Source organism: Carcharhinus amblyrhynchos, chromosome 7 (assembly GCF_965287045.1).
Source record: "Carcharhinus amblyrhynchos chromosome 7, sCarAmb.v2.hapA, whole genome shotgun sequence".
In the NCBI taxonomy this organism is placed as follows: Eukaryota; Metazoa; Chordata; class Chondrichthyes; order Carcharhiniformes; family Carcharhinidae; genus Carcharhinus; species Carcharhinus amblyrhynchos.
Genome location: NC_137330.1, coordinates 112,882,461 through 112,910,375, shown reverse-complemented (window position 1 = coordinate 112,910,375; position 27,915 = coordinate 112,882,461). Strand labels below are relative to the sequence as shown.

Below are 27,915 nucleotides of genomic sequence, written 5' to 3'. Positions count from 1 at the left end.
ACCAGATCAAAGGTGAACTAGCTAGATGGGTACAGAACTGGCTTGGCCATAGAAGACAGAGGGTAGCAGTGAAAGGGTCTTTTTCTGATTGGAGCTCTGTGACTAGTGGTGTTCTGCAGGGCTGTGTACTGGGACCTCTGCTGTTTGTGATTTATATAAATGATTTGGAAGATGTCGTAGCTAGTCTGATTAATAAGTTTGCAGACGACACAAAGATTGCTGGAGTTGTGGATAGTGATGAACATTGTCAGAGAATACAGCAGGATACAGATAGGCTGGAAAATTGGGCGGGGAATTGGCAGATGGAATTTAATCCAGATAAATGCGAAGTGATGCATTTTGGTAGATCTAATGCGGGGGGAGCTACACATTAAATGGCAGAACCATCAGAAGAATAGACACACAGACGGATTCTGGTGTACATGCCCACAGATCTTTAAAGGTGGCAAACAAGTGGAAAAGGAGGTGAAGGCGGCATATGGCATGCTTGCCAATACTGGACAAGGCATAGAGTATAAAAATTGACATATGATGTTGCAGTTATATAGAACGCTGGTTAGGCCACATTTGGAATACTGCATTCAGTTCTGGTTGCCACACTACCAGAAGGACCTGGAGAGAGTGCAGAAAATGTTTACCAGGATGTTGCCTGGTATGAGAGGTCTTAGCTATGAGGTGAGATTGAGTAAACCAGGGTTGCTCTCCCTGGAAAGAGGGAGGCTGACTAATAGAAGTTTATAAAATTACGAAGGGCATAGATAGGGTGAACAGTTGGAAGCTTTTTCCCAGGTCAGAAATGACAAAAACAAGGTTAGGGGACGAAGTTCAATACAGATACGCAGGGGACTTTTTTTTTTACACAGAGGGTGGTGGGGGCTTGGAATGCACTACCAAGCAAGGTTGTTCAGGCAGACACGCTAGGATCATTTAAGACTTATCTAGATAGTCACATGAACAGACTGGGAATAGAGGGATACAAGTGGATTGTCTATTTTGGAACATGTGATCAGTGCAGGCTTGGAGGGCCTGTTCCTGTGCTGTATTGTCCTTTGTTCTTTGAGACTGAAATTGATTTGTGCCATAACTAACCTTTCAAAGCATTTCATAATGATGGATGTCAGAGCCACTGGACAATAGTCATTATGGCACGCTGCCCGGTTTTCCTTTGGTACCGAGATGATGGTTGTCTTCTTTAAGCAGATAGGGACCTCAAGTTGTTGTAAAGAGAGGTTGATGATGTCTGCGAATACCCCCGCCAGCTGGTCCACACAGGATCTGAGTGCATGTCCGAGTACCCAATTCTGGTCAATCACTTTCTGTGCACTGACTTTGAGAAGGCTGTTATGACATTTGCAATGGTGACTTCAGATACAGGTTCATCGGAGGCTTCCGGACTGGAAGGCATGCTCTCACTGACCTCTTGTTCAAAACGGGCATTGAACTCATCAGGGCGGTGTGCATTGGTGCTGGCGATTTTACATGCCTTCATCTTGAAGTCTGCTATGTCTTGCAGACTTTGCCATAGTTAACGGGGGGACCGTATGGCTAGCCTGGGACTCCAGCTTGGCCTGGTACTGTCTTTTGGCATCTGTAATGGATCTCCTTAGATCATGTCTGGTTTTTTTGTATAGGTCATAGGTGGCTTAGGTTAAGGAAAGAACTTCAACAAACTTAACATTCCTAACTTTGATATAAATCTCAACTCTTGAGCGAGAATTTTATGTGCAACATGCATGCATAGCAGGTAGGACCAGAAGCAGCAGCATTTCCCAGCTCTGCCTGAGATTAATCAAATTGTCGGTCAGTGCGATAGGCATTCAGATAGCGTCTGCGAAGATGGTGGCTGCGATGAGTCCACTTTGGGGGCTGAGTTGAATGGGAGGTTGGCAGGATATTATAAGTGGCCATAGGAGACCACCAAAGACACTGAAAGAAGCAGAGGGAGGTCTGCAGCATGATAGCAGCAGCATCCAAAAGACATTTCAAGTGGGAAGGCATTTCAAGTGAGTAGCAAGTCTGCAGATTTCCAGATGACTGTCTGCGCACCCTTATGGAGGTGTTGACTGGCAAGAAGGACTTCCCAATGACACGCGATGAAAGGAGCTGGTTACCCCACCTCACCAATGCAGCCTGGGCAGAGGATGGAAGCTGAGGTCTGCAGACATGACTTGATCTGGCGCACATGGATACATTGCTAGAAAAAGTTCAATTATCTTCCTCACTTGGCGAGGTTGAGTTTTGAGTTGGTTTGGTCTAGGGTGGAGAAGTGAAGAAGGGTGCCCTTTCTTAATTGGGTGTGGGAATCAGGGAGTCTCAGAAGACACCGCTGCCCATGTGTGTTAAGGATGGAGAGAAAATCTGAAGCCCAGGGTCAAGTGTGTAAAGAGGTTGGAAAGATCCTTATGGCTCATGGTGGTGAAGGGGTATAGAGGAGAGCATAGTATGGTGCTGGAGTGGAGGGTTGAGTACTGATGGAACTTTGCACTTACAGGAGAAATGCAACCATGACAACGTTGCGAGATCAGCCACTGGTGGTAGGATGCTAAACATGGCATTCACAACAGCCATGAGGTAGGAGCCCTGGAGCTCGAACGTGAACAAGGAATGTCCTCAGGTCGTAGAGAGGCTGGTGTCTATGGAAGACACTAAGAGTCCAGTAGGCAGAAGAGAGACAGGTGGGAGAGTGGAAAGAACGTTGGGTCATCTTACCCCTCATAAGGACATCTGAGAAAGCGTGCCCAGTAATACACTAATCACAAAACCACTTGATTCCATTGGTATCTCTCGCACCTGGCCGCATATCATAGATAGTGAGTGTACAATATGACTAATAGTGCTGACTGATTCTTTTCTTCCCTTCAGATAAGCCATCCTCCAGAATCAACCAGGAACCAATGACCATCCATTAACACTGAACAAGCATGGATGGCAGCTGCACCAAGTACCAGGTACTGGCCAGTCAGTGGACAATAGTACTTTGGCTCTGTTGATAGCACATAGTTTTGAGGGCACGTCACATTTGTTTGAGCAGATGGCGAAGGCAGGGACTGTCAAGGCTACCAACAGACTGCTGAAGGCCAGAACCATGCTGAATCTGGAACAGATGATGAGCCTCTGGAGTCGTCAGTTAAGCTGTAAAATGCTGAATGTCCAAGGATGTGCGGAGAGATCTAGTAGAGATCTCGGATGGTCTTGTAGGAATCCATGCGAAGCACGAGTGCTACACTGACCTGAGCCACAAACAGACAGCTCATTTACTGAGAGAGTGGTGACTCTCTGGAGAACGAAATGAGGGGTTCCTGCTGTTGCATTTGTACATGTAAGCCCTCATACAAGCAATGATCTCAGGTCATTGCCAGTGCATCTTTGTCTTCTTTCTTAGCAATCTGAAAGAGGCAGCTCCTCTGCCTCTCTGCCAGTCACTGCACCATCCTTAGTCTGTGACAACTGAGGAATGCCCAAACATGTGGCTGAGTGCACCCTCAGAGCCAGTGCACAACTGCAAAGGAGGCGGTATGCTCTTGGTCTCAAACAGAAGGCAAGCCTTGGCAGCCTAGCTGAAGGAACATTGAATCAAGACTCCATTCCCCACCTTCACAAAGGTTCCTCATTTCACCTCTGACAAAGGGTCATCCAGACTCAAAACACTTGCTCTATTCTCTCCCCACAGATGGTGTCAGACCTGCTGAATATTTCCAGCCTTTACTCTTTTTTGTCCCTCATTTCAGTCTCTTAATCCTCACCATCTGTCTACCCAGACTGTAGATCCTAATCATCATTGGATTCCTCCTCTGAGGCAGGTCCTCCTGGTCCAGTGGTTCACCCCTAAACAGAGCAAGATTAAGCAGGGCACAGCAGACAATAATGAATGACACCTACTCCAGGGAGCCTTTAGAGTGGGTTCTCGCATCAGGATCTCATTTGAAACATCACCATCACCACCACCCCAGCTGACCAGCAATTATATCTTTCCTCTGCCGTCAGCCTCGGATATCTAGTGGCATCATCAGCCATCTTTTCAGGGGATATCCCTCATCACTCAACAATAATTTATCAATACAAGAGAACAGCCTTGGCATCTGAGAATGTCTCAATATGTACACATTTGGTGAGCTGCCAGAGTATCTCGCACAAACCTACAGAATCTGGGTCTCGAGTGTTGCAAACAATTTGTACACTCAGAAGGAAACCCCCTCCCTCTTGAGAAAGTTGCCTGGTTGGTGCCTTGATGGCCACATGGATGCAATCAATGGCAGGCTGAATGCGGGGGAAACCCTGCTGTTACCACGAAGCCTCTGGCCCACCCAACTTGGCTGGCGTCAGTCACTAGCTTGACAAAGCAATGTTCAGCTAACTGGGAGACTCTGCAAAGCTCACCCATGAACCTTTTTCAAAAGATCTGGTGGCATAAAGATTGAGGGCTACAGTAACCCACAAATTAGAGGCTATATCTTGCCTAATCATTTGGCAAATGGATGTGATGGCTTCCTTTAAAAGCCAGAGCCTCTTTTGTCACTGGACCTCTGCCATGTCCAGTTAGTTACATTGCTGTCTGTATACCCTGGCAACTAGATCATGGCATCTTCTGCATGGCTGTCCTCCTTGCCTTCCCTGCTGGCCTCAAACATCTTGTATCTGCACTTCTGTTCTAAAATGATGCCTGTGACCACCTGGCCTCCACTCTCCTCAGCCTGCCTTCCTTGGAGGAGGAGGGGCTCTCAATTGAAAAAACAGGTCTGCCTACAAACAGGCTGACCCATACACAGAGGAAGGATACTAAAGGGTTGGAAATCTCAAGAGTTTATTTATTTATGACTCATATGTTTACTTTAACACCGCAATTGTTGCTATGAAAATGCTGTGAAAAACAAGGCTAAAACGTTCTGAAAAATCCAAACAAGATGCAAAAACCTCAAAAAGAAAGCAGGGAAAATGTTCACAATGCTTTAGTCTAAGCCTGCACCAAACTCTCAATACCAACTCAGCCTGCCTTTGCTCCTGCCCCCTTATAACCTGCCCTTGGATGACAAATAGCACAGTTTGGCCTGTCCTTATTCCAACCTAAAACGCGCAAGGGCAATGTAAAGTCCAAGTTATTGAAACTTCAATCCTCTCTAAGCTTCCTAATTGTTGGAGGGGGCACACTCAATTCATGCTTGTGCCAGCCGACACATTCTTGTGCAATTTCATGCACTTCTGGGTCGTACGCACACCCGCAGACATTGTAAAATTCAGCCCTTTGTGTGTGCAACAAATGTGTTGTTTGATACTGTTGACTTAGGTAAGTGAACCAGTAATGATTAATTTTCACTGCCAATAGAACGGTAAAAAAAGTGCTCAAAAAAAGATGTGATTCATAGAATAATAGAACACTACAATGCAGTAGGAGGCCATTCAGCCCATCAAGTCTGCACTGACCACAAACCCTGTAACCCTACTTATTTACCCTACTAACCATCTGACACTAGGATGAATTTAGCATGACCAATCAACCTAACCTGCACATCTTTGGAGTATGAGGGGAAACCGGAGCACCCGGAGGAAACCCACACAGACACGGGGAGAATGTGCAAACTCCACACAGACAGTGACCCAAACTGGGAATTAAACCCAGGTCCCTGGCACTGTGAGGCAGCAGTGCTACCACTGTGCCACCGTGCCACTCCAATTCATTAAATGATCAGCGCATTAAACAAAGCTATCGGGTAGGATTATCTACCCGACAGTTGCACCCAGTCTGGGACCAGAAGTCCCACCCAAAGTTAATCGACCTCTCAATGGTCCGTGAAACTGTCCGTCCCAGCCATGACAATTCTGCGAGAGATGGGCCGGAAGATTTACCTATACAGTAGAATCACTGTCGAACGGACACATCATGAATGGATTCAGTACTTATCCAAATACTTAAAAGGCACGTGCATTTTCTAGGAGAGATGTAATGTTGCGAACTCCTACTGCTGAATGTAATGAAACAGAGTAAGGCGTCAGAAACACAAAGCTACAAGTTTATTGAAATAGGCATGTCGTGACAGCCAGAAAATATTGTGAATTTTTTTGCATAATTAACTGTAGATAACTGTGTCCAAACCTCCAGTTTTGTACAAACACTGGTTTAACAAACTAAGTTCTCTTAAGCGATTACATGTATCTACATTTGTGTTTGTCTGTAAAATACAAGACATGGATTATTTTTGCAGTTTACATATTGCTATTTCTTATTACATTCATCCAAAAAAATTCTTGCACGCTCAATTAATCAGCAAAACTGTCAAAGAACTAAAATTGATGCTTGTGAAGTGTTAAAAAGGTTGTGCATTGTGCGCAGTACAAACTAATGCCTACCTTACCAAGGTTATAATCTCAATCTGCCAATTTATCTAAATTTATCTAACAATGGTTTGAAACAAAACATGTTTTTAAAAAAACTAAACAACTGTCGCTAGTTTGGTCTGAACGTATCAAATCTTAATGGGGAAGTTTCCAGAGCTGTTGTAGCTGTCTGTAGTGGATAAGTTGTTAAAAATATTCTGAGAGTCAGAATCTACAGTCATTTAGAGAGGCAAGCATTAATTAGATTGAGTGTCAGCACGGCTTTGTGAATGGAAAAAACCATGTCTCACGAATTTGATTGTGTTTTGTGAAGGGGTAACCAAGAAGGTAGATGAGGGCAGTGCAGTTGACATTCTCTACATGGACTTTAGCAAGGCCTTTGACAAGCTACCACATGATGGGTTGTTGCATAAGATTAAATCTCACAGGATCCAGGGGGAGATAGCCAATTGGATACAAAATTAGCTTGGTGACAGAAGACAGAGGGTGGTTGTGGAGGATTGTTTTTCAAACTGGAAGCCTGTAACCAGCAGTGTGCCTCAGGGATCAGTGCTGGGTCCACTGTTATTTGTCATTTATAGTAATGATTTGGAAGAAAGTTTAGGAGGCATGGTTAATAAGTTTGCAGATGACACCAAGATTGGTGGCATAGTGGACAGTGAAGAAAGTTATCTAGGATTGCAATGGGATCTTGATCAGTTGGGCCAGTAGGCTGATGAATGACAGAGTTTAATTTAGATAAATGCAACGTGATGAATTTTGGTTGATCGAATCAGGGTAGGACTTACTAATTGGTCAGAACATTGAATACAAGACAATGGTGAGGACATCTTTGGAATACTGTGTGCAATTCTGGTCACCCTATTACAGAAAGGATATTATTAAATGAGAAAGAGTGCAGAAAAGAGTTACTAGGGTGCTACCAGGACTTGACAGTTCGAGTTAAGGAGAAGCTGGACAGACTTTTTTTTTCCTGGAGCATAGGACGCTTAAGAGTGAAATTACAGAGGTCTATAAAATAATGAGGGGCATAGATAAGGTAGATAGTCAACACATTTTCCCAAAGATAAGGGAATCTAAAACTAGAGGGCACAGGTTTAAGGTGAGAGGGGAGAGATAGAAAAGGATCCAGAGGGGCAATTTTTTCAGGGTGCCTGGAAGGAGCTGCCAGAGGTAGTACAGGCAGGTACAATTCTGTCTTTTAAAAAGCATTTAGATGGTTACATGTGTAAAATTTATTTATCACAAATAAGGCTTACATTAACACGGCAATGAAGTTACTGTGAAATCCCCTAATCGCCACAGTCAGGCATCTGTGTAGTGGGTAAGTTGCTAGAAGGTATTCTAAGAGACAGAATTGGCAGAGGGGGATATGGGCCAATTGGAACTAGCTTAAAAAGCTGGGTGGCATGGACAAGTTGGGCCAAAGGGTCTGTTTCCATGCTGTAAACCTCTATGAGCTGGATAGTCCACATGGAAATTTATTTCAAAGTAACCTGATAAAATGAAGTAACAAAATGAAACATAGCACATTTTGTGACAGAATCTTAAATTTAAATGTACCAAATTGTTAATTGATTTGAACACATAAATGATCAAAATTAAAATAATTCAGAAGTATATTGCTCACCCCAGCCCATGAGATATTTCCTTGGGTTCAGCCAGGTTGGCTCAGGGGAGTGAAGAGGGGGTGGGATTCCCATGCAGGGATCAGTCTGGGTGTTTAAAATTGTTACCCAGAAGTTAGAAGTTCAAATTTTCTAACTTTTTCAGAATAACTATTAGCATAACTCTGGCAGAAGCATCTGAAGTGAAATAATTTTTTTCAGATTTTTCAGCAATTGTCCAGGGAAAGTTAGGTCTTTACAATTGCTGTGCAACTGCTTATCCAGGAAGGTGACAGGGATTCCCCACTGCAAATTTGGGTACCCCTCAAACATGTCACTGGGGGGCTCAGAAGTTATGGCCCATGAATATAGGTGTGTTTTTTTTTAAAAAATCACCTTTTGAAACTGGACGTTCATGTCAGAGTGTCTACAAAATTTCAAAAAACTCATAGCTTTGGAAAAGGACTGAATAATAAATACAACACCATGAAGAACTCAAAGAATTTTCCTTGGTGCTTATCACACCAAAAGAAAATCAGAGAACTGGTAAAAACAATAGGGGAGAAAATGTGCTAGAAGTTGGAGTAGAGTAAACCATCCATCTATAAAGTTGCTCGAGAGGACCTTGGGTTTTCCTGTGTTTCACTGTCAGTCTGTTAATTGCATGAAGTCAGAGAAAATCTCATGCAAAATACCAACAAATACTCCAGCTCCAATCAGGTCATCGTTCAGTGTTTCGATGAAGAGTGGAAGAGGATGTTAATTAAGATGCCATCGATATTAATGATTTGTTGCTTTAAGTTTTGAAGACAATATAAATTCTGATGAAGTTCCAGAGATGTTTAGGCCCACCAAGGAGCAAACATACACTGAAGCCTGTGTGCTTACTGAACCACTGCCTACAGCAAAAGAAATTCCTAGAGTATAAGAAGCATGTTCTTCATCCTTCTCTTTGTCAATCTGGTCCATTCGTGGATGAGACATAATGCTTTGTTTGTTGCAACTATAGAAGTTTGTAGATCCTTTACAGCTGTACAAATCTTCACAGTAGTTGACCTAGCTTTATTCTTTCAAGCATGAGCAGCTAGCACTTCAACCTTCCCATAAGGTACCAAGAAGTAAAATAAAAAAGTTAAGAACAGGAAAATCTTTGTTCATCACTTTTATACTGCAGATCAGCAGCAGAAATCTTTGAGGAGCTTGGTGCCTTCTAAGGAGAAGCTTCAAGTTCAGAGTTTTACAGCACAAAAATATAACCTTCGGCCTATTGTGTCTGCACCAGCCATTTTTTAGCACTTGATCTGTAGCCTTGTATGCTGTGGTGTTTCAAGTGCTCATTTAAATGCTTCTTAAATCTTGAGGGTTCCCGCCTCTATCACCCTTTCAGGCAATGAGTTCCAGATTCCCATCATCCTCATGATTTTCTGCAAATTTCCTGCTCATTACCTTAAATCTATGCCCTGTGGTTATTGACCCCTCTAAGGGAAAACATTTCCCCTCATATATGTCCCTCAAATTTGTGCACCTCGACCAAGACCATGGCCTTCTCTGCTCTAAGGGAACAACCCCAGGCTAATCAGTCTCTCTTCATAGCTGAAACTCCCAGGGAAGAGCCTGGTGAATTTCCTCTGCATCCTACTGTGCAATCACACCCTTCCCATATTGTGGTGACCAGAACTGCACACATTGCTCTAACTGTGGCCTAACAAGTGTTTTATGCAGCTCCATCAGAACTTCCCTGCACTTATTTGCAATGTCTTAGCTAATAAAGGCAAGTATACTATATATCTTCTTGTCTTGCTGCCTTCAGGCACCTATGGACATACACACTAAGGTCCTTCTGGTTCTTTGTACTTCCTAACATCCTACCATTCATAGTGTATATTGTTCATTCTAGAGAGCATGCATCCTTCATGTCCTCAGAGAATTAACAACACAGTCACAGATTGACACCACCAGTACAAGAAACTATGAGGGGTAGGTGTAAGAGAATGTGTTCATAATACTGTGTGGATAAAGGCTCAATTTGGAGATGGGAAGGATGAACTCTAATGATAGCTACTGAACGTGTGTGTGAAGAGCTATGTCATACTGATTTCACTCACTAAGAGACAAGTGTGAAGCATTTAAGAGAGTGGCTCCAGCTATGTCTTGGTCTTAACCTTTGTAAATAAAAATAGCAAATAAATAAATGTTTTGAATAAAAGACCACTGGCTACTACAAGATATCTTTTAAAGCTAGAAGCTGACAAATCCAGAGATAAAGCCACTATAATGGAAAAAGAGAGAATACTGAAGGCAGAAGGAAAGATAAGAAGGAGTCTAAGCAAGAAGTTGCAAGTTATAGAGTACAGAGACTGGCTGAAGAGTCAAGGAGAGGGAGGGAAGCGAACAATATGCAACCTGATGTTGGAATAGATGGTGCACGGGAACATAAGGCATAAGCGATAACACGAGGCATAGCTCAAGAAGGATCTGAAAAAGAGAAGGGAATTGTGACAGCAATTTGCTAGGATGAACAAAGCTTGGAATGTGTAGCACGGAATCTGACATCTTTTGAATGAATTGTAACTTGTGGACTTGGGAAAAGGCATCATTACAGATGTTGAAAACAAAATACTGCAGGTATTGGAAATCCAAAATTAAAGCATTTTGGTTGTCATAAATCAGGTCAGAAACTACATAGTATTTTATGAAGTCTTGTGATCCACAAGTGAATATTGAATATTGAACATTGAATATAAAAGTAGGGAGGTCTTGCTGCAGCTGTATAGGGCATTGGTGAGGCTGCAGCTGGAGTACTGTGTGCAGTTTTGGGCGCCACACCTGCGCAAAGATATTTTGGCCTTGGAGGGAGTGCAGAGGAGGTTTACTAGGCTGATACCGGAGTTGAGGGGGTTGAGCTATGAGGAGAGGCTGAATAAACTAGGCTTGTACTCGTTAGAGTTTAGAAGAATGAGGGGAGATCTCATTGAGACGTATAAGATGATGAATGGGATGGATAGGATAGAGGTGGAGAGACTCTTCCCGCTCAAAAAAGACAGTAGGACTAGGGGGCACAGCCTCAAGATAAAGGGGGGGCGGTTTAGAACAGAGTTGAGGAGGAACTTCTTCACTCAAAGGGTGGTGAATCTCTGGAATTCTCTGCCCGTTGAAGTGGTGGAGGCTGCCTCGCTAAATATTTTTAAGAAGCAGGTTGATGGGTTTTTGATAAGAGAGGGGATTAAGGGTTATGGGGAGAGGGCGGGAAAGTGGAACTGAGCCACGACAGATCAGCCATGATCTTATTGAATGGCGGGGCAGGCTCGAAGGGCCAGATGGCCTACTCCTGCTCCTATTTCTTATGTTCTTATGTTCTTACAAGTGAGCACGAGTTGTTTCAGTTCAGGTTTGAGTCAAATGACCCACTTGGGAGCTTTTATCAAAAAGTTCATTTAAGAATATAATTAACATATAGCAATAACATTCACCAATTATAAAGAAGAAAGAAAAACAACTATGATATAGTATAACCCTTAATAAATATATGAAATGTCCCAACCAAACTTCCTTAAACAAAACCCTTGCCACAGGCTTAGCACAAAATACAAATGCTCACGTGACACTGGAACTTAGTCCTTTTGTTGGAGAATTGAAACTCTGACTTAAGAGCCTTGTAACTTCTGGCAGTCCTCTTGTTGCTGGAAGATACAAGACTCTAAAGTCAGAATGGGCAAAGTGACAGATGGAATACAATGTGGGAAAGTGTGAGGTTATGCACTTTGGTAGGAAGAATAAAGGTGCAGACTATTTTCTAAATGGGGAAAGACTTTGTAAATCTGAAGCTCAAAGGGACTTGGGAGTCCTGGTTCAGGGGTCTCTTCAGGTTAGCATCAGGTTGAGTTGGCAATTAGGAAGGCAAATTCATTGTTAGGATTCATTTCTAGAGGGATAGAATACAATAGTAGGGTTGTAATGCTGAGGCTGTATAATGCTCTGGTCAGACCCTATTTGGAATATTTTGGGCCTCATACCCAAGGAAGAATGTGCTGGCCATGGAGAGGGTCCAGAGGAGGTTCACAAGAATGATCCCAGGAATGAAGGGTTTGTCATATACGAGGAATGGTTGAGGAGTCTGGGTCCATACTCGATGGAGTCTAAAAGGATGAGGGGGATTCTAATTGAAACTGACAGAATAGAGAGAGGCCTAATAGAGTGGACATGGAGAGGATGTTTCCACTAGTGGGAGAGACTAGAATTTGAGGGAACAACCTCAGAGTGAAGGGACGTTCCTTTAAAACTGAGATGAGGGGGTATTTCCTCAGCCAGGTAGTGGTGGATCTGTGGAACTCATTGCCATAGAGGACTGTGGAGGCCAGTTCATTGAGAGCCTCTAAGACAGAATAAGATAGATTCTTGATCAATAAGGCATCAAGGGTTACAGGGAGAAAGCAGGAGAATGGTGGTGAGAATCAAATGAGTCATGATCGAATGGCAGAGCAGCCTCAATGAGCTGAATGGCCTACTTCTGCTCCTATATCTTATGATACACACACAGACAAACTTGAAGTCAGACTAGATTCCCAAAACACCAGGGAGAGAGAGAGAGAAAAAGACAGCTTCCAGATACCAGCAAGCAAAACCACTAACCGCAGAATTTTCACTCCAAGAAGCCTTGCTTCCAGCTAACCAGCAGAATTTCTAATGCCAAGGAGAGAGGGAGAAACACTGCTTTTCAGTCTGATGTCCAAACCCCTTCTAAAACAGCAGCGAGCAGCCAAAAGCTGAAAGTGAAATCTTGAACTCACTGTAAAAAACTGTCCAAAACATAGGACCTGCCACCCAGTTGTAAATTCCAAGTCAATGCATGAGGCCCAAATTTAACAAAAAAAACAAAATCCCATTTGAACCACTGAAGCAGAAATAAAAGGACTTCGAACCAGACAGCCTGGCAACAATGAAAAACCTGAAGCTGCTTAATTGCAGAAAACATGATTAAAAAAACAACCATTTCTTAAAGGTACACTAGAGTTACATGGTAATAACTGGTAATAATTTGGGCAGCATGATGGTACAGCCACTCCAGCCTCAACATCAGGAACCCAGATTCAATTTTGGCCTTGGGTGACTGTGTGCAAATTCCACACATTCTCCCCGTGTCTGCATGGGTTTTCTCCAGGTGCTCCAGACTCCTCCTACAGTCCAAAGATATGCATTACGGGCAATTTAGCATGACCAATCCATCTTAGTGTCCCACAACATGTAGGTTAGGTGGATTAGCCATGGTAAATAAGCTTAAGTTATGTTTATTTATTAGTGTTAGAAGTAGGCTTACATTATGGAGATGAGGTGGGGGAGGGGGCCTGCGTCAGATAAGAACATAAGAAATAGGAGCAGGAGTAGGCCATCCAGCCCTTCGAGCCTGCCCCGCCATTCAATAAGATCATGGCTGATCTGTCGCTGCTCAGTTCCACTTTCCCGCCCTCTCCCCATAACCCTTAATCCCCTCTCCTATCAAAAACCCATCAACCCGCGTCTTAAAAATATTTAGCGAGGCAGCCTCCACCACTTCAACGGGCAGAGAATTCCAGAGATTCACCACCCTTTGAGTGAAGAAGTTCCTCCTCAACTCCGTTCTAAACTGCCCCCCTTTTATCTTGAGGCTGTGCCCCCTAGTCCTATTGTCTTTTTTGAGCGGGAAGAGTCTTTCCACCTCTATCCTATCCATCCCATTCATCATCTTATACGTCTCAATGAGATCTCCCCTCATTCTTCTAAACTCTTAACGAGTACAAGCCCAGTTTATTCAGCCTCTCCTCATAGCTCAACCCCCTCAACTCCGGTATCAGCATAGTAAACCTCCTCTGCACTCCCTCCAAGGCCAAAATATCTTTGCGCAGGTGCGGCACCCAAAAATGCACACAGTACTCCAGTTGCGGCCTCACCAATGCCCTATACAGCTGCAGCAAGACCTCCCTACTTTTATATTCAATCCCCCTCGCTATGAAGGCCAGCATCCCATTCGCCTTCCTGACCACCTGCTGCACCTGCAAGCTGAGTCACTCTCCCCAAGAGGATCCTTCACCACAAGGTCCCTAATTCTACCCGCTTCATTACATAGCACCAGATCCAAGATAGCTCGCTCCCTCGTCGGCTCCAACACATACTGTTCGAGGAAACTATCCCGGTAGCATTCCAAGAACTCTTCCTCGAGCCCCCCACGTCCAACATGGGTCGACCAATCAATATGCAGATTGAAATCCCCCATAACTACGGATATATATAAATATATATATATAAAATATATATATAAAATATATATATAAATAACATGATACTCTGTCAGGGAGGTGGTGCAGGGCTGAATAGTCTCCTTCTGCACAGTAAAGATTCTATGATGTGGCAGCATCTTTTTAGAGAGCCTTGAACTGATGAAGTCGTGGATTTGGGCAATGGTGATAGTTACAAAGAATTGGAGGAACACAATGATGTGGAGAGGAGTAAAACATGGGGAGAAAGTAGGGCTTGTGACCAAACTGTATGCCAAAGCTGTTTGAGTCTCAGGTAGCAGCTAGCAAAGTAAATCGAGTTAAGGTTAGAGGCATATTGGCAGGAACCAAAAAGAATGACTTTGACTAATTGACAATAAGTTGAAGGAAATGTTAATTCATCTGCACCTTGGTGTTGGCAGGATGGACAGACAGAGGAGGCAGAGGTGTTGAGCCATGTGCTACCAGCGTTATGTAGGCTGATGTCACGTTGCAGATTATGGGTAGCATGTAAATAATGATATAACCAATGATTTCTCGAATTAGGAGGGCAAGCAGCAAATCAACTATGCATTTCAGTCGATTAGAAAGGATTTTTGATTTGATTTATTATTGTCACATATATTAGCATACGGTGAAAAGTATTGTTCCTTGCACACTATACAGACAAAGCAAACCATTCACAAAGAAAGAAACAAGACAGTGCAGAATATAGTGTTACAGTCATAGCTAGGATATACAGAATATACAGGATATCAACTTAATGCAAGGTTAAGAAGTCTGACAGCAGCAGGGAAGAAGCTGTTCTTGACTTGGTCAGTATGGTGACCTCTGACTTTTGTATCTTTTTTCCAACAGAAAGTGTAAGAGAGAACGTCCGGGGTGCGTGGGTCCTTAATTATGCTGGCTGCTTTTCCAAGGCAATGGGAAGTGAATGGGAGGCTGGTTTGCGTGACGCATTGAGCGAATTTCATGACCTTTTGTAGTTCCTTGCGATCTTGGACAGAGCAGGAGCCAAACCAAGCTCTGATACAACCAGAAAGAATGCTTTCTATGGTGCATCTATAAAAGTTGGTGAGAGTCGTAGCTGACATGTCAAATTTCCTTAGTCTTCTGAGAAATATCAGAAATAGTGCAGTACTTGGGAGAGAACAAAGTGGCTGATGTGGGTTTCTCAGAAGCATGGAATAATGGCAGTTTAAACTGAAATAATTGAAAAGGTAAAAAAATACTCAAGTCACAGAGGATGCTCCTCAAGCAAGAAATAGTCCTCACAATATAATTTATCCACAAGCCTTCAGAATTTCTAAAGATACTTTGTGATTTAGTCACAGAATGCTCTGATTGAAGATAAAAAGAACTTGCATTTATGTTGCACATTTCATGACCTGAGACTGTAAAAAAGCACTTCACAACCAATTACTTCTGAAGTACAATCAGTCAAAATACAGGGAAATAAAGCAGCTATTTCTTGCAATTGCCCACAATGTGCAATGTGATTATTGATGAGATAATCTGTTTTTAGTGATGAGGGTATGAGCGTAAGTGAGGCAAGTAGAGGGATCTAGATGGTCGGGTTGCAAGAGCCTCATGTCCAATAGGTTTGAGATTCTTGCTCTCGTAGAATTCCTCCAGTTCAGGCAGTCATTTGGCCCATCGAGTTTTCATCGACTCTGACAGAATATTTTACCCAGGCCCATTCCCTGCCCTACCCCTGTAACCCCACGCATTTACCCTGCTAATCCATCTAACTAGACATCTTGAGACTGTGGGAGGAAACCCACACAGACACAGGGAGAACAGATAGTCACCCGAGGCTCTAGTCAATGTGGTGAGACAGCAGTGTTAACCACTGTGCCACTGTGGACAACAGCGGGGACTGTGGGGAGGGTGAGTAAATTGACTTCAGTACTGTAGTACAGGGAGCCTTACAAGTGTGGGGAGAGGAGAGAAATGTAGTCGTAATCGGGGAGAGTATAGTAGGGGCATTGATACTGTTCTGTTACCAAGATTGAAAGTTCTGTAGGTTGTGTTGTCCACCTGGTTCCAGGGTTCGGAATATGTCATTTATGTTGGAAAGAGAGAGAGAGAGAGTAAAATCCAGTCGTCATGATCCACATAAGTGCCAATGACATGGGCAGAACAATAATAGAGGTTCTGCTGAGGGAGTATGAGTAGCTAGGGGCTAAATTAAAAAGCAGAACCAAAAAGATGATAATCTCTGTGTTACTACGAGCCAAAGTCAATAAGATTAAAGAGGTAAATCAGTGGCTCAAAGATTGGTGCAGGAGAAATGGGGTCAAATTCATGGGACATTGGCACCAGTAATGGGGAAGGAGGGAGCTGTTTCAATGGGACAGTTTTCATCTGAATTGTGCTGGGACCAAAGTCCTTGCGAATTGCATAACTAGGAATGTAAATAGTGCTTTAAACTAAATAGAGGGGAAGAGTGTTGAGTTGCTTGGAAAATTAGAAAATCAAAATCGAAGGTGGTCAGGGTTCAGTTTCTGATAAGGCTGATTGTTACCAGAAAATAAAAGGAAGGGACAGAATATGTGAACGATATTTTGCAGCAAGGAATTATAGAAGAAAAGGAAAATTTGATAATGGAACAAACTTAAAGGCTTTGTGACTGAATGCACAAAACATTTGGAACAAAATAACTGAGTTAACAGCGCAAATGGAGACATAGGGTGGTGATTACTGAGACATCGTTACAAAGATACCAGGTCTAGGAACTGAATATCCAGGGATACTCAGTATTTCAGAAGGATAGACAGAATGGAAAACAAGGTGGAATAGCTTTGCTCGTGAAGGGAGGGATCAATGCTGTGTCGAGAAATGTTATAAGCAATGGAGATCAAGATGTGAAATCAGTCTGGACAGAAATATGAAATAGCAAAGGAAAAGAAGTCCCTGGTGGGAATAATCTATAGATCCCCAAACAGTAGTTCCACATTGGGGCACAGTATCAGCCAGGAAATACTGGGGGCTTGTAAGAAAGGTACAGCAATGGGTGATTTTAGTATGCAGATAGACTGGATTGATCAAATTGGCAAGAGTAGCCTTGAGGGAGAGTTCATTGGATGTTCAGGGATTGTTTCTCGGAGTAATATGTTGTAAAACCCGCCAGGGAGAAGCCTATTCTGGATTTAGTATTGTATTCAGGGAAGAGTGATCATAGCATGCTAGAATTTCAAATTCAGTTTGACAACGAGAAACTGGAGTCCCATACTTGCATTCTGGAGTTAAACAAAGGCAATTACATCGACACGAGGAAACACTTGGCCCCAGTCAACTGGGCAAGAAGGCTAAAAGTGTAGGACATTTAATGAGCAGTGGCTGTTGGTTAAGAACATATTCAATGCCTCCCAACTAAAATATAAGCCAGAGAAGGAGGAAGATCGTAAGGGGGGAAAAACATACATGGCTAAACAAGGAAGTTAAAACAACATAAAGACAAAATCTAAGGTATATCAAATTGCAAAGGCCAGTGACAGGTTGGAAGATTGGGAAACTTTTAAAGATCAGCAAGAGTTACTAAAAAAAAAAGCAAAGGTAATTTTGTGAAAGAAAACTAGCACAACACTTACCAAACTAGTCAAAATTGAATTATTTTTGCACAATAAGTACAAACATACAAAAACAGTTAAATGGCTTTTCTATCTCTTTTATATACACATTATAATTTTAAAAAGTTATATTATTCAACAAATACTCAAGCCTTATCTTTTTGTCAATTTTAATGAAAGAAGTGATGCTGTTTCTTTTGCTCACATTTGTTTAATGTTAGGATTGTTGCTGGAGAGCTGAATTCTCATACCACACACCTGCAACTCTCTCTCTTACGCACCCGCATGCCTGTTTCTCTCCCTCACTCCCTCCCTCTCAAGCACCCGCACGCCGTGCTCTCTCTGCCACACCTCTCACTTTCACACCTGCATTCCCACCATCCCTGGCCCTGGGCCTTCAAGTTAGCCTCCCCTCCACCACTCCATGGCTGCAGTCTACCTCGCTCTGCCACTTGCTCCACTGTCGAGTCATTTCACTCTCAGCCTGACTTTGACATTGACAGAATTTGCCTCTATTTCCCACTTGTCCAATCAACAACAGGCTTCCCAGTATATTGACCGCTGATATGATTGACTCTTATGTGGCCTCTGAAATGACCTAGCAAGCCACTCAATTCAAGGGCTATTAGAGTTGGGCAACAAATGCTGACCTTGCCAGCAATGCCCACATTCCAAGAAAGAATCAAGAAACATACTTTGGTGTCAATTGATCAGTCAGAGTGTTTCAGTCCAAGCTCCTATGTGGCACACCCTCTTCACGCACACCAAAACATGATAGCTTCAGACAGAAGATGAAATTTATTAAGGACATCCACCATCAATAGCCATAAGAAATTCCATCACATGCCAGCTAAACTCAACATCATCCTGCCATTGCCAAAGGGAAAAAGAAGTTAATTAGCTCAGATACGGAGATAAAGCAATTTACACAATTTGCATCTGCTATGTAGTGCCCTACCAACAAGGCGCAACCCACGCCAGTATATTTGCAAGTAGGAGAAGCTGAAAGTAAAAAAGGGGCACGGCATAAAAACTTTAGCTGACTAAAATTCAAAGCATGCAGCAATTAGTTTACAGCTGGAGTGAATAAAATTGGACGGGATATCAATAATAGTAACAGACAGGGGGCACAGGCAAAATAAAGTGCCTCTGCTGCATCTAGATTCCACCCTGAAAGACAGCAATCCAATGCTTGCACTTAGACAAATCTATGGTGCCCCTCCACTTAAACTTTGTTAAGATAGACTATGCCCATTCACTAAGTAGTGACCCAAAATTATTCAACTTCGAATCCAGTTTTGTTTGGCAACTTGTATAGATTCTTCATACATCTAAATTGGTGCTAAATTGGGAGAAGGCTAATTACAACAATATTAGGCAGGAACTGAAGAATGTAGACTGGGGGCAGATATTTGAGGGCAAATCAATATCTGGCATGTGGGAGGCTTTCAAGTGTAAGTTGATAGGGATTCAGGACCACCACATTCCTGTAAGGATAAAGGATAAGTATGGCAAATTTTGGGAATCTTGGATAACAAAAGATATTGTGAGCCTCGTCAAAGGGAAAAAGGAAGTCAAGGCTAGGAGACTGGGAACACACAAAGTGTGGAATACAAGGAAAGTAGAAAGAAACTTAAGTAAGGAGTAAGAAGGGCTAAAAGGGGTCATGAAAAAGCAGTGACCAGCAGGATTAAGGAAAATCCCAAGGCTTCTTAGCATATATAAAGGGAAAGAGGGTGGCCGGGGAGAAGGTTGGCCCACTCAAGGACAAGGGAGGGAATCTATGTGTCGAGCCAGAGGAAATGGACGAGGTATTAAAGGTTATGGGGAGAGGGCGGGAATATGGAACTGAGCCACGACAGATCAGCCATGATCTTACTGAATGGCGGGGCAGGCTCGAAGGGCGAGATGGCCTACTCCTGCTCCTATTTCTTATGTTCTTATTAAATGAGTACTTTGTGTCAGTATTCAAAGAGAAGGACTTGGTGGATGATGAGTCTGGGAAAGGATGTGTAGATAGGTGAGTCATGTTGAGATCAAAAAGTAGGTGTCATTGGGGTTCTTGAGAAAATTAAGGTAGACAAGTCCCCAGGGCCTGATAGGATATACCCCAGAATACTGAGAGGCAAGGGAGGAAATTGCTGGGGCCTTGACAGAAATCTTTGGGACCTCCCCTGTAGCCAGTGAGGATACAGAGGACTGAGAATAGCCAATGTTGTTCCTTTGTTTAAGAAAGGTAGCAAGAATAATCCAGGTAAGTACAGGCCAGTGAGCCTTACATCAAATTATTGGAGAGGATTCTTCAAGACAGGATTTATTCCCACTTGGAAATAAGTAGACGTATTAGTGAGAGGCAACGTGTGTGAAGGGGAGGTTGTGTCTCACGAACTTGATCGAGTTTTTCGAGGAAGTGATGAAGATGATTGAGGGCAGTGGAGCAATGGATGTTGTCTACATGGACTTCACTAAGGCCTCTGACAAGGTCCCTCATGGCAGACTGGTGCAGAAGGTGAAGTCGCAAGGGATCATAGGTGAGCTAGCAAGGTAGATACAAAACGGGCTCGGTCAAAGAAGAGAGAGGGTAGCAGTGAAAAGGTATGTTTCTGAATAGAGTGCTGTGACAAGTGGTGTTCCTCAGGAATCAGTGCTGGGACCTTTGCTGTTTGTAATATATATAAATGATTTGGAGGAAAATGTAACTGGATTCGTTTAGTAAGTTTGCAGACGACACAAAGGTTAGTGGATTGCAGATAGTGTTAAGGACCATCAGATGATACAGCAGGATATAGATCAGTTGGAGACTTGGGCAGAGAGATGGGGGATGGAGTTTAATCCGGACAAAAATGAGATAACGCACTTTGGAAGGTCGAATACAAATAGGAAATATACAGTAAATGGCAGAACACTTAAGAGTATTGATAGGCAAAGGGATCTGGGTGTACAGGTACACAGATCACAAAGTGGCAATGCAGGTGGAGAAGGTAGTCAGGAAGGCATACGACATGCTTGCGTTCATCGGCCGGGGTACAGAGTTTAAAAATTGTCAAGTCGTGTTGCAGCTTTATAGAACCTTAGTTAGGCAGCACATGGAATATAATGTTCAATTCTGGTCGCCACATTACCAGAAGGATGTGGAGGCTCTGGAGACGGTACACAAAAGATTTACCTGGCATGGAAGGCATTAGCTATGAGGAGAGGTTGGAGAAACTTGGTTTGTTCTCACTGGAGTGACGGAGGTTGAGGGGGGGCCTGATAGAAGTCTACAAGGTTGTGAGAGGCATGGACAGTGGATAGTCAGAAGCTTTTTCCCCCCAGAGTGGAAGAGTCAATTACTAGAGGGCATAGGTTTAAAGGAGATGTACGAGGCAGATTTTTTTACACAAAGTAGTGGGTGCCTGGAACTCGTTGCCGGGGGAGGCAGTGGAAGCGGATACGGTAGTGACTTTTAAGGGGCATCTTGAATAGGACGGGAATAATACATGAATGGGATGGGAATAGAGAGATATAGTCCCCAGAAGGGTAGGAGGTTTTAGTTAAGTCGGGCAGCATGGTTGGTGCAGGCTTGAAGGGCAGAAGGGCCTGTTCACGTGCTGTAATCTTCTTTGTTCTTTATCTGTTACGATGCAAAGGAGACCATTTGGTTCCATCATTTTTGCACTGGCTCTCCAAATGAGCATCATGGCTTAGTGCCATTTTCCTGCCTTTTCCCTGTAACCCTGAATATTGTTTCTAGAAACATAGAAAAACTACAGCACAAACAGGCCCTTCAGCCCACAAGTTGCGCCGAACATATCCCTACCTACTAGGCATACCTATACCCCTCCATCTTACTACGTTCCATTTACTTATCCAGAAATCTCTTAAAAGACCCTGTCAAATCCACCTCCACCACCGCCGGCAGCCGATTCCACCCACCCACCCCCTCTGAGTGAAAAACTTACCCCTGACATCTCTTCTATACCTACTCCCCAGCGCCCTAAACCTATGTCCTCTTGTGGCAGCCATTTCAGCCCTGGAAAAAAGACTCTGAGAATCCACTCGATCAACACCTCTCATCATCTTATACACCTCTATCAGGTCACCCCCTCATCCCTTGTCTCTCCAAGGAGAGAAGACCGAGCTCTCTCAACCTATCCTCATAAGGCATGCCACCCAATCCAGGCAACATCCTTTAAATCTTCTCTGCACCCTCTTTATGGCTTCCACATCCTTTCTGTAATGAGGTGACCAGAACTGAGCACAGTACTCCAAATGGGGTCTGACCAGGGTCTTATACAGCTGCAGCATCTCCCAACTCCTAAACTCAATTCATGAATGCCAGTACGCCATACACCTTCTTAACCACAGCCTCTACCTGCTTTGAGAGTCCTATGAACCCGGACCCCAAGATCCTTCTGATCTTCCACACTGCCGAGAGTCTTATCCTTAATATTATAATCGGTCGTCATATTTGACCTGCCAAAATGAATCATCACACACTTATCTGGGTTGAAGTCCATCTGCCATTTCTCTGCTCAGTCTTGCATCCTATCAATGTCTTGCTGCAACTTCTGACATCCCTCCACACTATCCACAACACCTCCACCCTTTGTGCCATTAGCAAACTTGCCAACCCATCCCTCCGCTCCCTCATCCAGGTCATTTACAAAAATCACAAAAAGCAAGGGTCCCAGAACAGATCCCTGGGGCACTCCACTGGTGACCAACCTCCATGCAGAAAAAGACCCATCTACAACCACTCTTTGCCTTCTGTGGGCAAGCCTGTTCTGAATCCACAGAGCAATGTTCCCTTGGATCCCATGCCCCCTCACTTTGTCAATAAGCCTTGCATGGGGCACCTTATCAAACACCTTGCTGAAGTCCATTTAAACCACATCTACTGCTCTTCCTTTGTCAACGTGTTTAGACACATCCTCAAAAAATTCAATCAGGCTCATAAGACATGATCTGCCTTTGACAAAGCCATGCTGACTATTCTTGATCATACTATGCCTCGCCAAATGTTCATAAATCCTGTCTCTCAGGATCTTCTCCATCAACTTACCAACCACTGAGGTTAGACTCACTGGTCTATAATTTCCTGGGCTATCTCTTCTCCCTTTCTTGAATAAAGGAACCACATCCGCAATCCTCCCATCCTCCGGAACTACTCCCATCTCCACTGACTATGCAAAGATCATCACCAGAGGCTCAGCAATCTCTTCCCTCGCCTCCCACAGTAACCTGGGGTACGTCCCAGCAACTTATCTAACTTGATGCTTTTCAAAAGCTCCAACATATCCTCTTAATGTCTACATGCTCAAGCTTTTCAATCTGCTGTAAGTCTGCACTACAACCACCAAGATCCTTTTCCACTGTGAATACTGAAGTAAAGTATTCATTGAGCACCTCTGCAATTTCTACCTTCCCATCATCACACTTGATAGGTCCTGTTCCTTCACACCTTATCCTCTTCCTCTTCACATACTTGTAGAATGCCTTGGGGTTTTTTTTAATCCTACCTGCGAAGGCCTTCTCATGACCCCTTCTGGCTTTCCTAATTTCCTTCTTAAGTTTCTTCCTACTAGCCGTATACTCTTCTAGATCTCTAGCATTATCTAGCTCCCTGAACCTTTTCTTCTTCACTAAATCTATTACAGCTTTCGTGCACCACGGTTCCTTTAGCCTACCATAAATTCCCTGTCTCATTGGAACATTGTTGTACAGAACTTCAGACAAGTATCCCTTGAAAATTTGCCACATCTCTTCTGTACATTTCTTTGAGAAAACCTCTTTCCAATTTATGCCTCTAATTTCCTGCCTGATAACCTCATAATTCCCCTTACTCCAATTAAACACTTTCCTAGTTTGTCTGATCCTATCTCTTTGATAGGTTTTTGATAGGCAAGGGGATTAAGGGTTATGGGGAGAGGGCGGGAATGTGGAACTGAGACACGACAGATCCATGATCTTATTGAATGGCGGGGCAGGCTCGAGGGGCTAGATGGCCTACTCCTGCTCCTATTTCTTATGTTATGTTCTTATAACAGTGTTATGATCACTATCCCCAAAATGTTCTCCCACTGAGAGATCAGACACCTGTCCAGGTTCATTTCCCAATACCAAATCAAGTACAGCCTCTCGTCTTGTAGGCTTATCCACATATTGTGTCAGGAAACCTTCCTTAACACACCCAACAAACTCCTCCCCATCTAAACTCCTTGCCTTAGGCAGATTCCAATCGATATTTGGGAAATTAAAATCTCCCATCACGACAACTCATTATTATATAATAATAATTATTAGTTATAAGTTATAATAACTGTTAGTATTACATCTTCAATTCAAGTAATTATCTAATGCCCCCTTGAATGCCTTGAGTACACCTGCCTCCACCACATTTCCAAAGAGTGCATTCCAGATCTTAACCAATATCTTCGTGAAGAAGTTTTTCTCACATCAGATTTGCTTATTTTGCATATCATTTTAAATCTGTGCCCCTTTATTCTTGATCCTTTAATGAGTAGGGACAGTTTCTCCCTATCTAATCTATCCAGCCCCCCTCATTATTTTGAACATCTCTATTAAATCTCCTCTTATCCATCTTCTCTCCAAGGAGAACAGTCCCAACCTCTCCAACTTATTCTCATATCAGAAGTTTCTCATCCCTAGAACCATTCTTGTAAACCTCCTCTGCACTCTCTCCAATAAGTTCACATCCTTCCTATAATACGATGCTCAGTACTGTACACAATATTCCAGCTGAGATCTAACTAATGCTTTATATTAATTTAGAATATTCTCCTTGCCCTTGTGCTTTATGCCCCTATTCATAAAGCCCAAGATGCTAAATTCTTTACTAACTGCTCTCTCACATACTTCACATACTTGTAGAATGCCTTGGGGTTTTTCTTAATCCTACCTGCGAAGGCCTTCTCATGACCCCTTCTGGCTTTCCTAATTTCTGAATTTCATCCTGAAACCTTCAATGGTATGCACATATTCACCCAGGTGCCTCTGTTACTGCACCCCTTATTTTATATTGTCTCTCCATGTTCTTCCTACCAAAATACATCAGCTCACACTCCTCTGCATTGAACTTCATTTGCCACTTATCTGCCTACTCCACCAAAATTCCTTGTCCTTTCAAAATTCTACAATGCCATACCTGGAGTAGTGTGCAGTTTTGGTGTCCTTATTAGAGGAAGGATGTTCTTGCTATTGAGGGAGTGCAGCAAAGGTTTAGCAGGCTGATTTCTGGGATGGCAGGTCCGTCATATGAGAAGAGACTAAGTTTAAGGTTTATATTCATTGGAGTTTAAAAGAATCAGAGGGGATTTCATAGAAACTTATAAAATTCTAACAGGATTAGGCAAGGTAGATTCAGAAAGAACATTCCTGATGATTGGGGGGGTGCGGGGGGGCATTGTTTGAGGATAAGGGGTAAACCTTTGAGGACTGAGGTGGAATTCACCACCACAGAAAGTAGTGGAGGCCACAATAGTGTGTAATTTCGAGAAGAAATTAGATATAGCTCTTGGAGCTAAAGGGATCAAGGGATATGGGAGAAGGCAAGATCAGGATATTGATTTTAATGATCGGCAATGATCAAAATGAATAGTGGGGCACGTTTGAAGGGTCAAATGGCCTATTCTACTTCTATGTTTCACAGTTTACAATACTTCCAAGTTTCGTACCATCTGCAAACTTTTTAAATTGTCCCCGATACAGCAAGATCTGGATCATTCCTATACATCAGGAAAGCATGGGTCCCAACAATGAACGCTGGGAAGCTCCACTACAAACCTTCCTCCAGCTCCAAAAATATCTATTGCCTCCTATTATTCAACCAATTTTGCATTCAAGTTGGTACTGTAACTTTCATTCCACAAGCTATTACTTTTCTCATAAGTCAGTTGTGTGGCACTGTACCAAATACCTTTTAAAAATCCATGTACATCTCATCAATAGCATTATTTCCATTGACACTGTCACCTCTTCAAATACACTCCAGCAAGTTTGTTAAACACTGTTTCCTCTTTTGGAAGAACTATGCTTGCTCTTCCAAATTAACCCACCTTCTTCAACGTGGCCACTAATTCTATCCAGAATAATTGTTTCTAGGAGTCTGCGCTTCACTGATGTTAAACTGACTGGGCTGTAATTAGTGGGGATATCCTTACAACATTTTTTGAACAAACACGTAATTTGCAATTCTCCAGTCCTCTGGCACCTCCCTTGAGTTTAGATATAACATACTTAGTCTGAGCAATTTATTGAATATATTATTTTGAATTTATTTATTTTCATCAGTTTGCTAATAGCAGTTATGTGTGAAGTTGCATGTTATTAAATACACAGCCCCTATGGGGCATCAGCCTTCAAGAACAACAAGAGTTGGCAGACAGAGTGTGTGATGTAAATTCACTACCTTGCATAGGGAAAACATCATGTAACCTGGAGATAGAGACAAAACAGCTTCCCTCTCCCAAAGCTCACTACACACACACCCCTGTAGAAAGTGGGATTAGTTAACATCAATGAGAGTACACATTACCACCAGAATCCAATTGTATAGCAAGGATGACCCAACCCAAACACACCTTCAGGAGGTTGATTAGCTCCATAGCACCTGTTTGGAGCATATTATGTTACAGTTTTAAAAATGTACAATTAGGTAATGTGCTGGGAATACAGAGCACTTTTACATCAATGTCAAAAGTGTGATATTTTTCTGTATGAAAAAAGTAATATTTCAAAGTTTAAAAAAAATTTATGAACTGTATTACCAGACAGTACTCAATTCCAATAACCTATTAAGAGCAGTACAGAAGGAGGCCATTCACCATTTGAATCGGCACTGACATTCTCACCATGCCCTATCCCCATTACCCCAGATATTTACCCTGCTACTCCTGCTGACACTACGGGACAATTTAGCATGGCTAATCCACCTAGCCCACATATCTTTGGAGTGTGGGAGGAAACCAGAACACCTGGAGAAAACCCACTCAGACAGATGAATGTTGGGTGACTGTCTGTGTGGAATCTGCACGTTCTCCCCTTGTCTGTGTGGGTTTCCTCTGGGTGCTCTGGTTTCGTCCCACAGTCCAAGAATTTGCGGATTAGTTTGGGTGAGATTGTTGTCGATGCAGTCTCGATGGGTCCTTCCGTATTGTTGAACTTCTATGAACATGAAAGCTCCGCACAGACAGCGGCCTGAGCTTGGGAATCGAACCTGGGTCCCTGGTGCTGTGAGACAGCAGTGCTAACCACTGTGCTGCCCATGATATATTCATATTTTAATATTTAATTTTAAATTTTAATAAAATATAATTCCAGCATATACAATTGATTATGAGTACCATTCTCCATTAGGATACAAAAATAAACATGTACATATAGTATATATACACACATATATTACATATCTCACTAACCTGACCAAGTCAGTCATACAGGATCCTACAACCACTACATCATAAACCACAGAATCAGAAGGAAGATGTTCTGAAAGTGACATATTTAGGGAATGTTTTAAAGAACAGAAGAGCAGTAGCAGCTGAACATTACAATCAGCAGCAACAACAGTCACCAGCCGTGACTACAGGTGAATAATCCACAGCAGGCGACCTTAGCTGCGGGAGGACCCCGTCGCGTAGCGGGCCCTGTTATTCGCCCTAATTGGATGTTTAAAAAACACGCCAAAGGAGATGAAAACGGCCCTTTGAACGATACATATCGATTTAGTGGATAAGAAGTGTACCTGTACGTATAGACACACACGCAGAGCTATTTTAAAATATACACAAGGATGTGTTATTCAGGCAGTGGTTTGGACGGCCTGCAGCCGAGCGGCCCTGCCGACCGTTTGGGACGGTTGGTGTTTGGAGAGGGCGCGAGGCCGCAGCGGGGGGAGGGGAGGAGGGAGTGACTCCGCTCACTGGACGCTCTGAGTTAATGGGACGCTCGGGTAGGTCCCAGGCAGGTACTCCAACCCCGCTCGCTCGCTGTACATCAGAATATAATCTCACTGCCATCCATTTACTCTTCATCTGGGCTCATGCAGCTTTTTTTTTATTAATGGTCCATTTGCTCACTTTTTTTATTGCAAAACGAAGAAGAGTACAGCACAGGGATAGGCCCTTCAGTCCTCCAAGCCTGCGCCAATCATGATGC

General features: G+C 43.1%; 2 protein-coding genes and 1 long non-coding RNA gene across 8 annotated transcripts in view; 2 read left to right on the top strand and 1 right to left on the bottom strand.

The window, feature by feature from the left end:
* The window catches only part of rbks (ribokinase), a 161,598-nt gene extending 134,232 nt beyond the window's left edge, over positions 1-27,366 (bottom strand). For all 3 annotated transcript variants that reach the window (XM_080192976.1, XM_080192978.1, XM_080192977.1), the window contains exon 1: positions 27,177-27,366. In XM_080192976.1, coding sequence (XP_080049102.1) covers positions 27,177-27,259 — 83 coding nt within the window. In that variant the 5' untranslated portion in view covers positions 27,260-27,366. The remainder of the gene's footprint in view (positions 1-27,176) is intronic.
* The window catches only part of LOC145345225 (uncharacterized), a 790,615-nt gene that overhangs the window by 492,403 nt on the left and 270,297 nt on the right, over positions 1-27,915 (top strand). The gene's annotated exons all lie outside the window — the stretch shown is intronic.
* The window catches only part of babam2 (BRISC and BRCA1 A complex member 2), a 177,122-nt gene continuing 176,782 nt past the window's right edge, over positions 27,576-27,915 (top strand). For 2 of the 4 annotated variants that reach the window (XM_080192975.1, XM_080192972.1), the window contains exon 1: positions 27,597-27,724. The gene's annotated coding sequence lies outside the window, so the exon portion shown is untranslated. Of the gene's footprint in view, positions 27,725-27,915 lie in introns of all 4 variants that reach the window. The other 2 variants (XM_080192973.1, XM_080192974.1) reach the window with 2 other exon arrangements.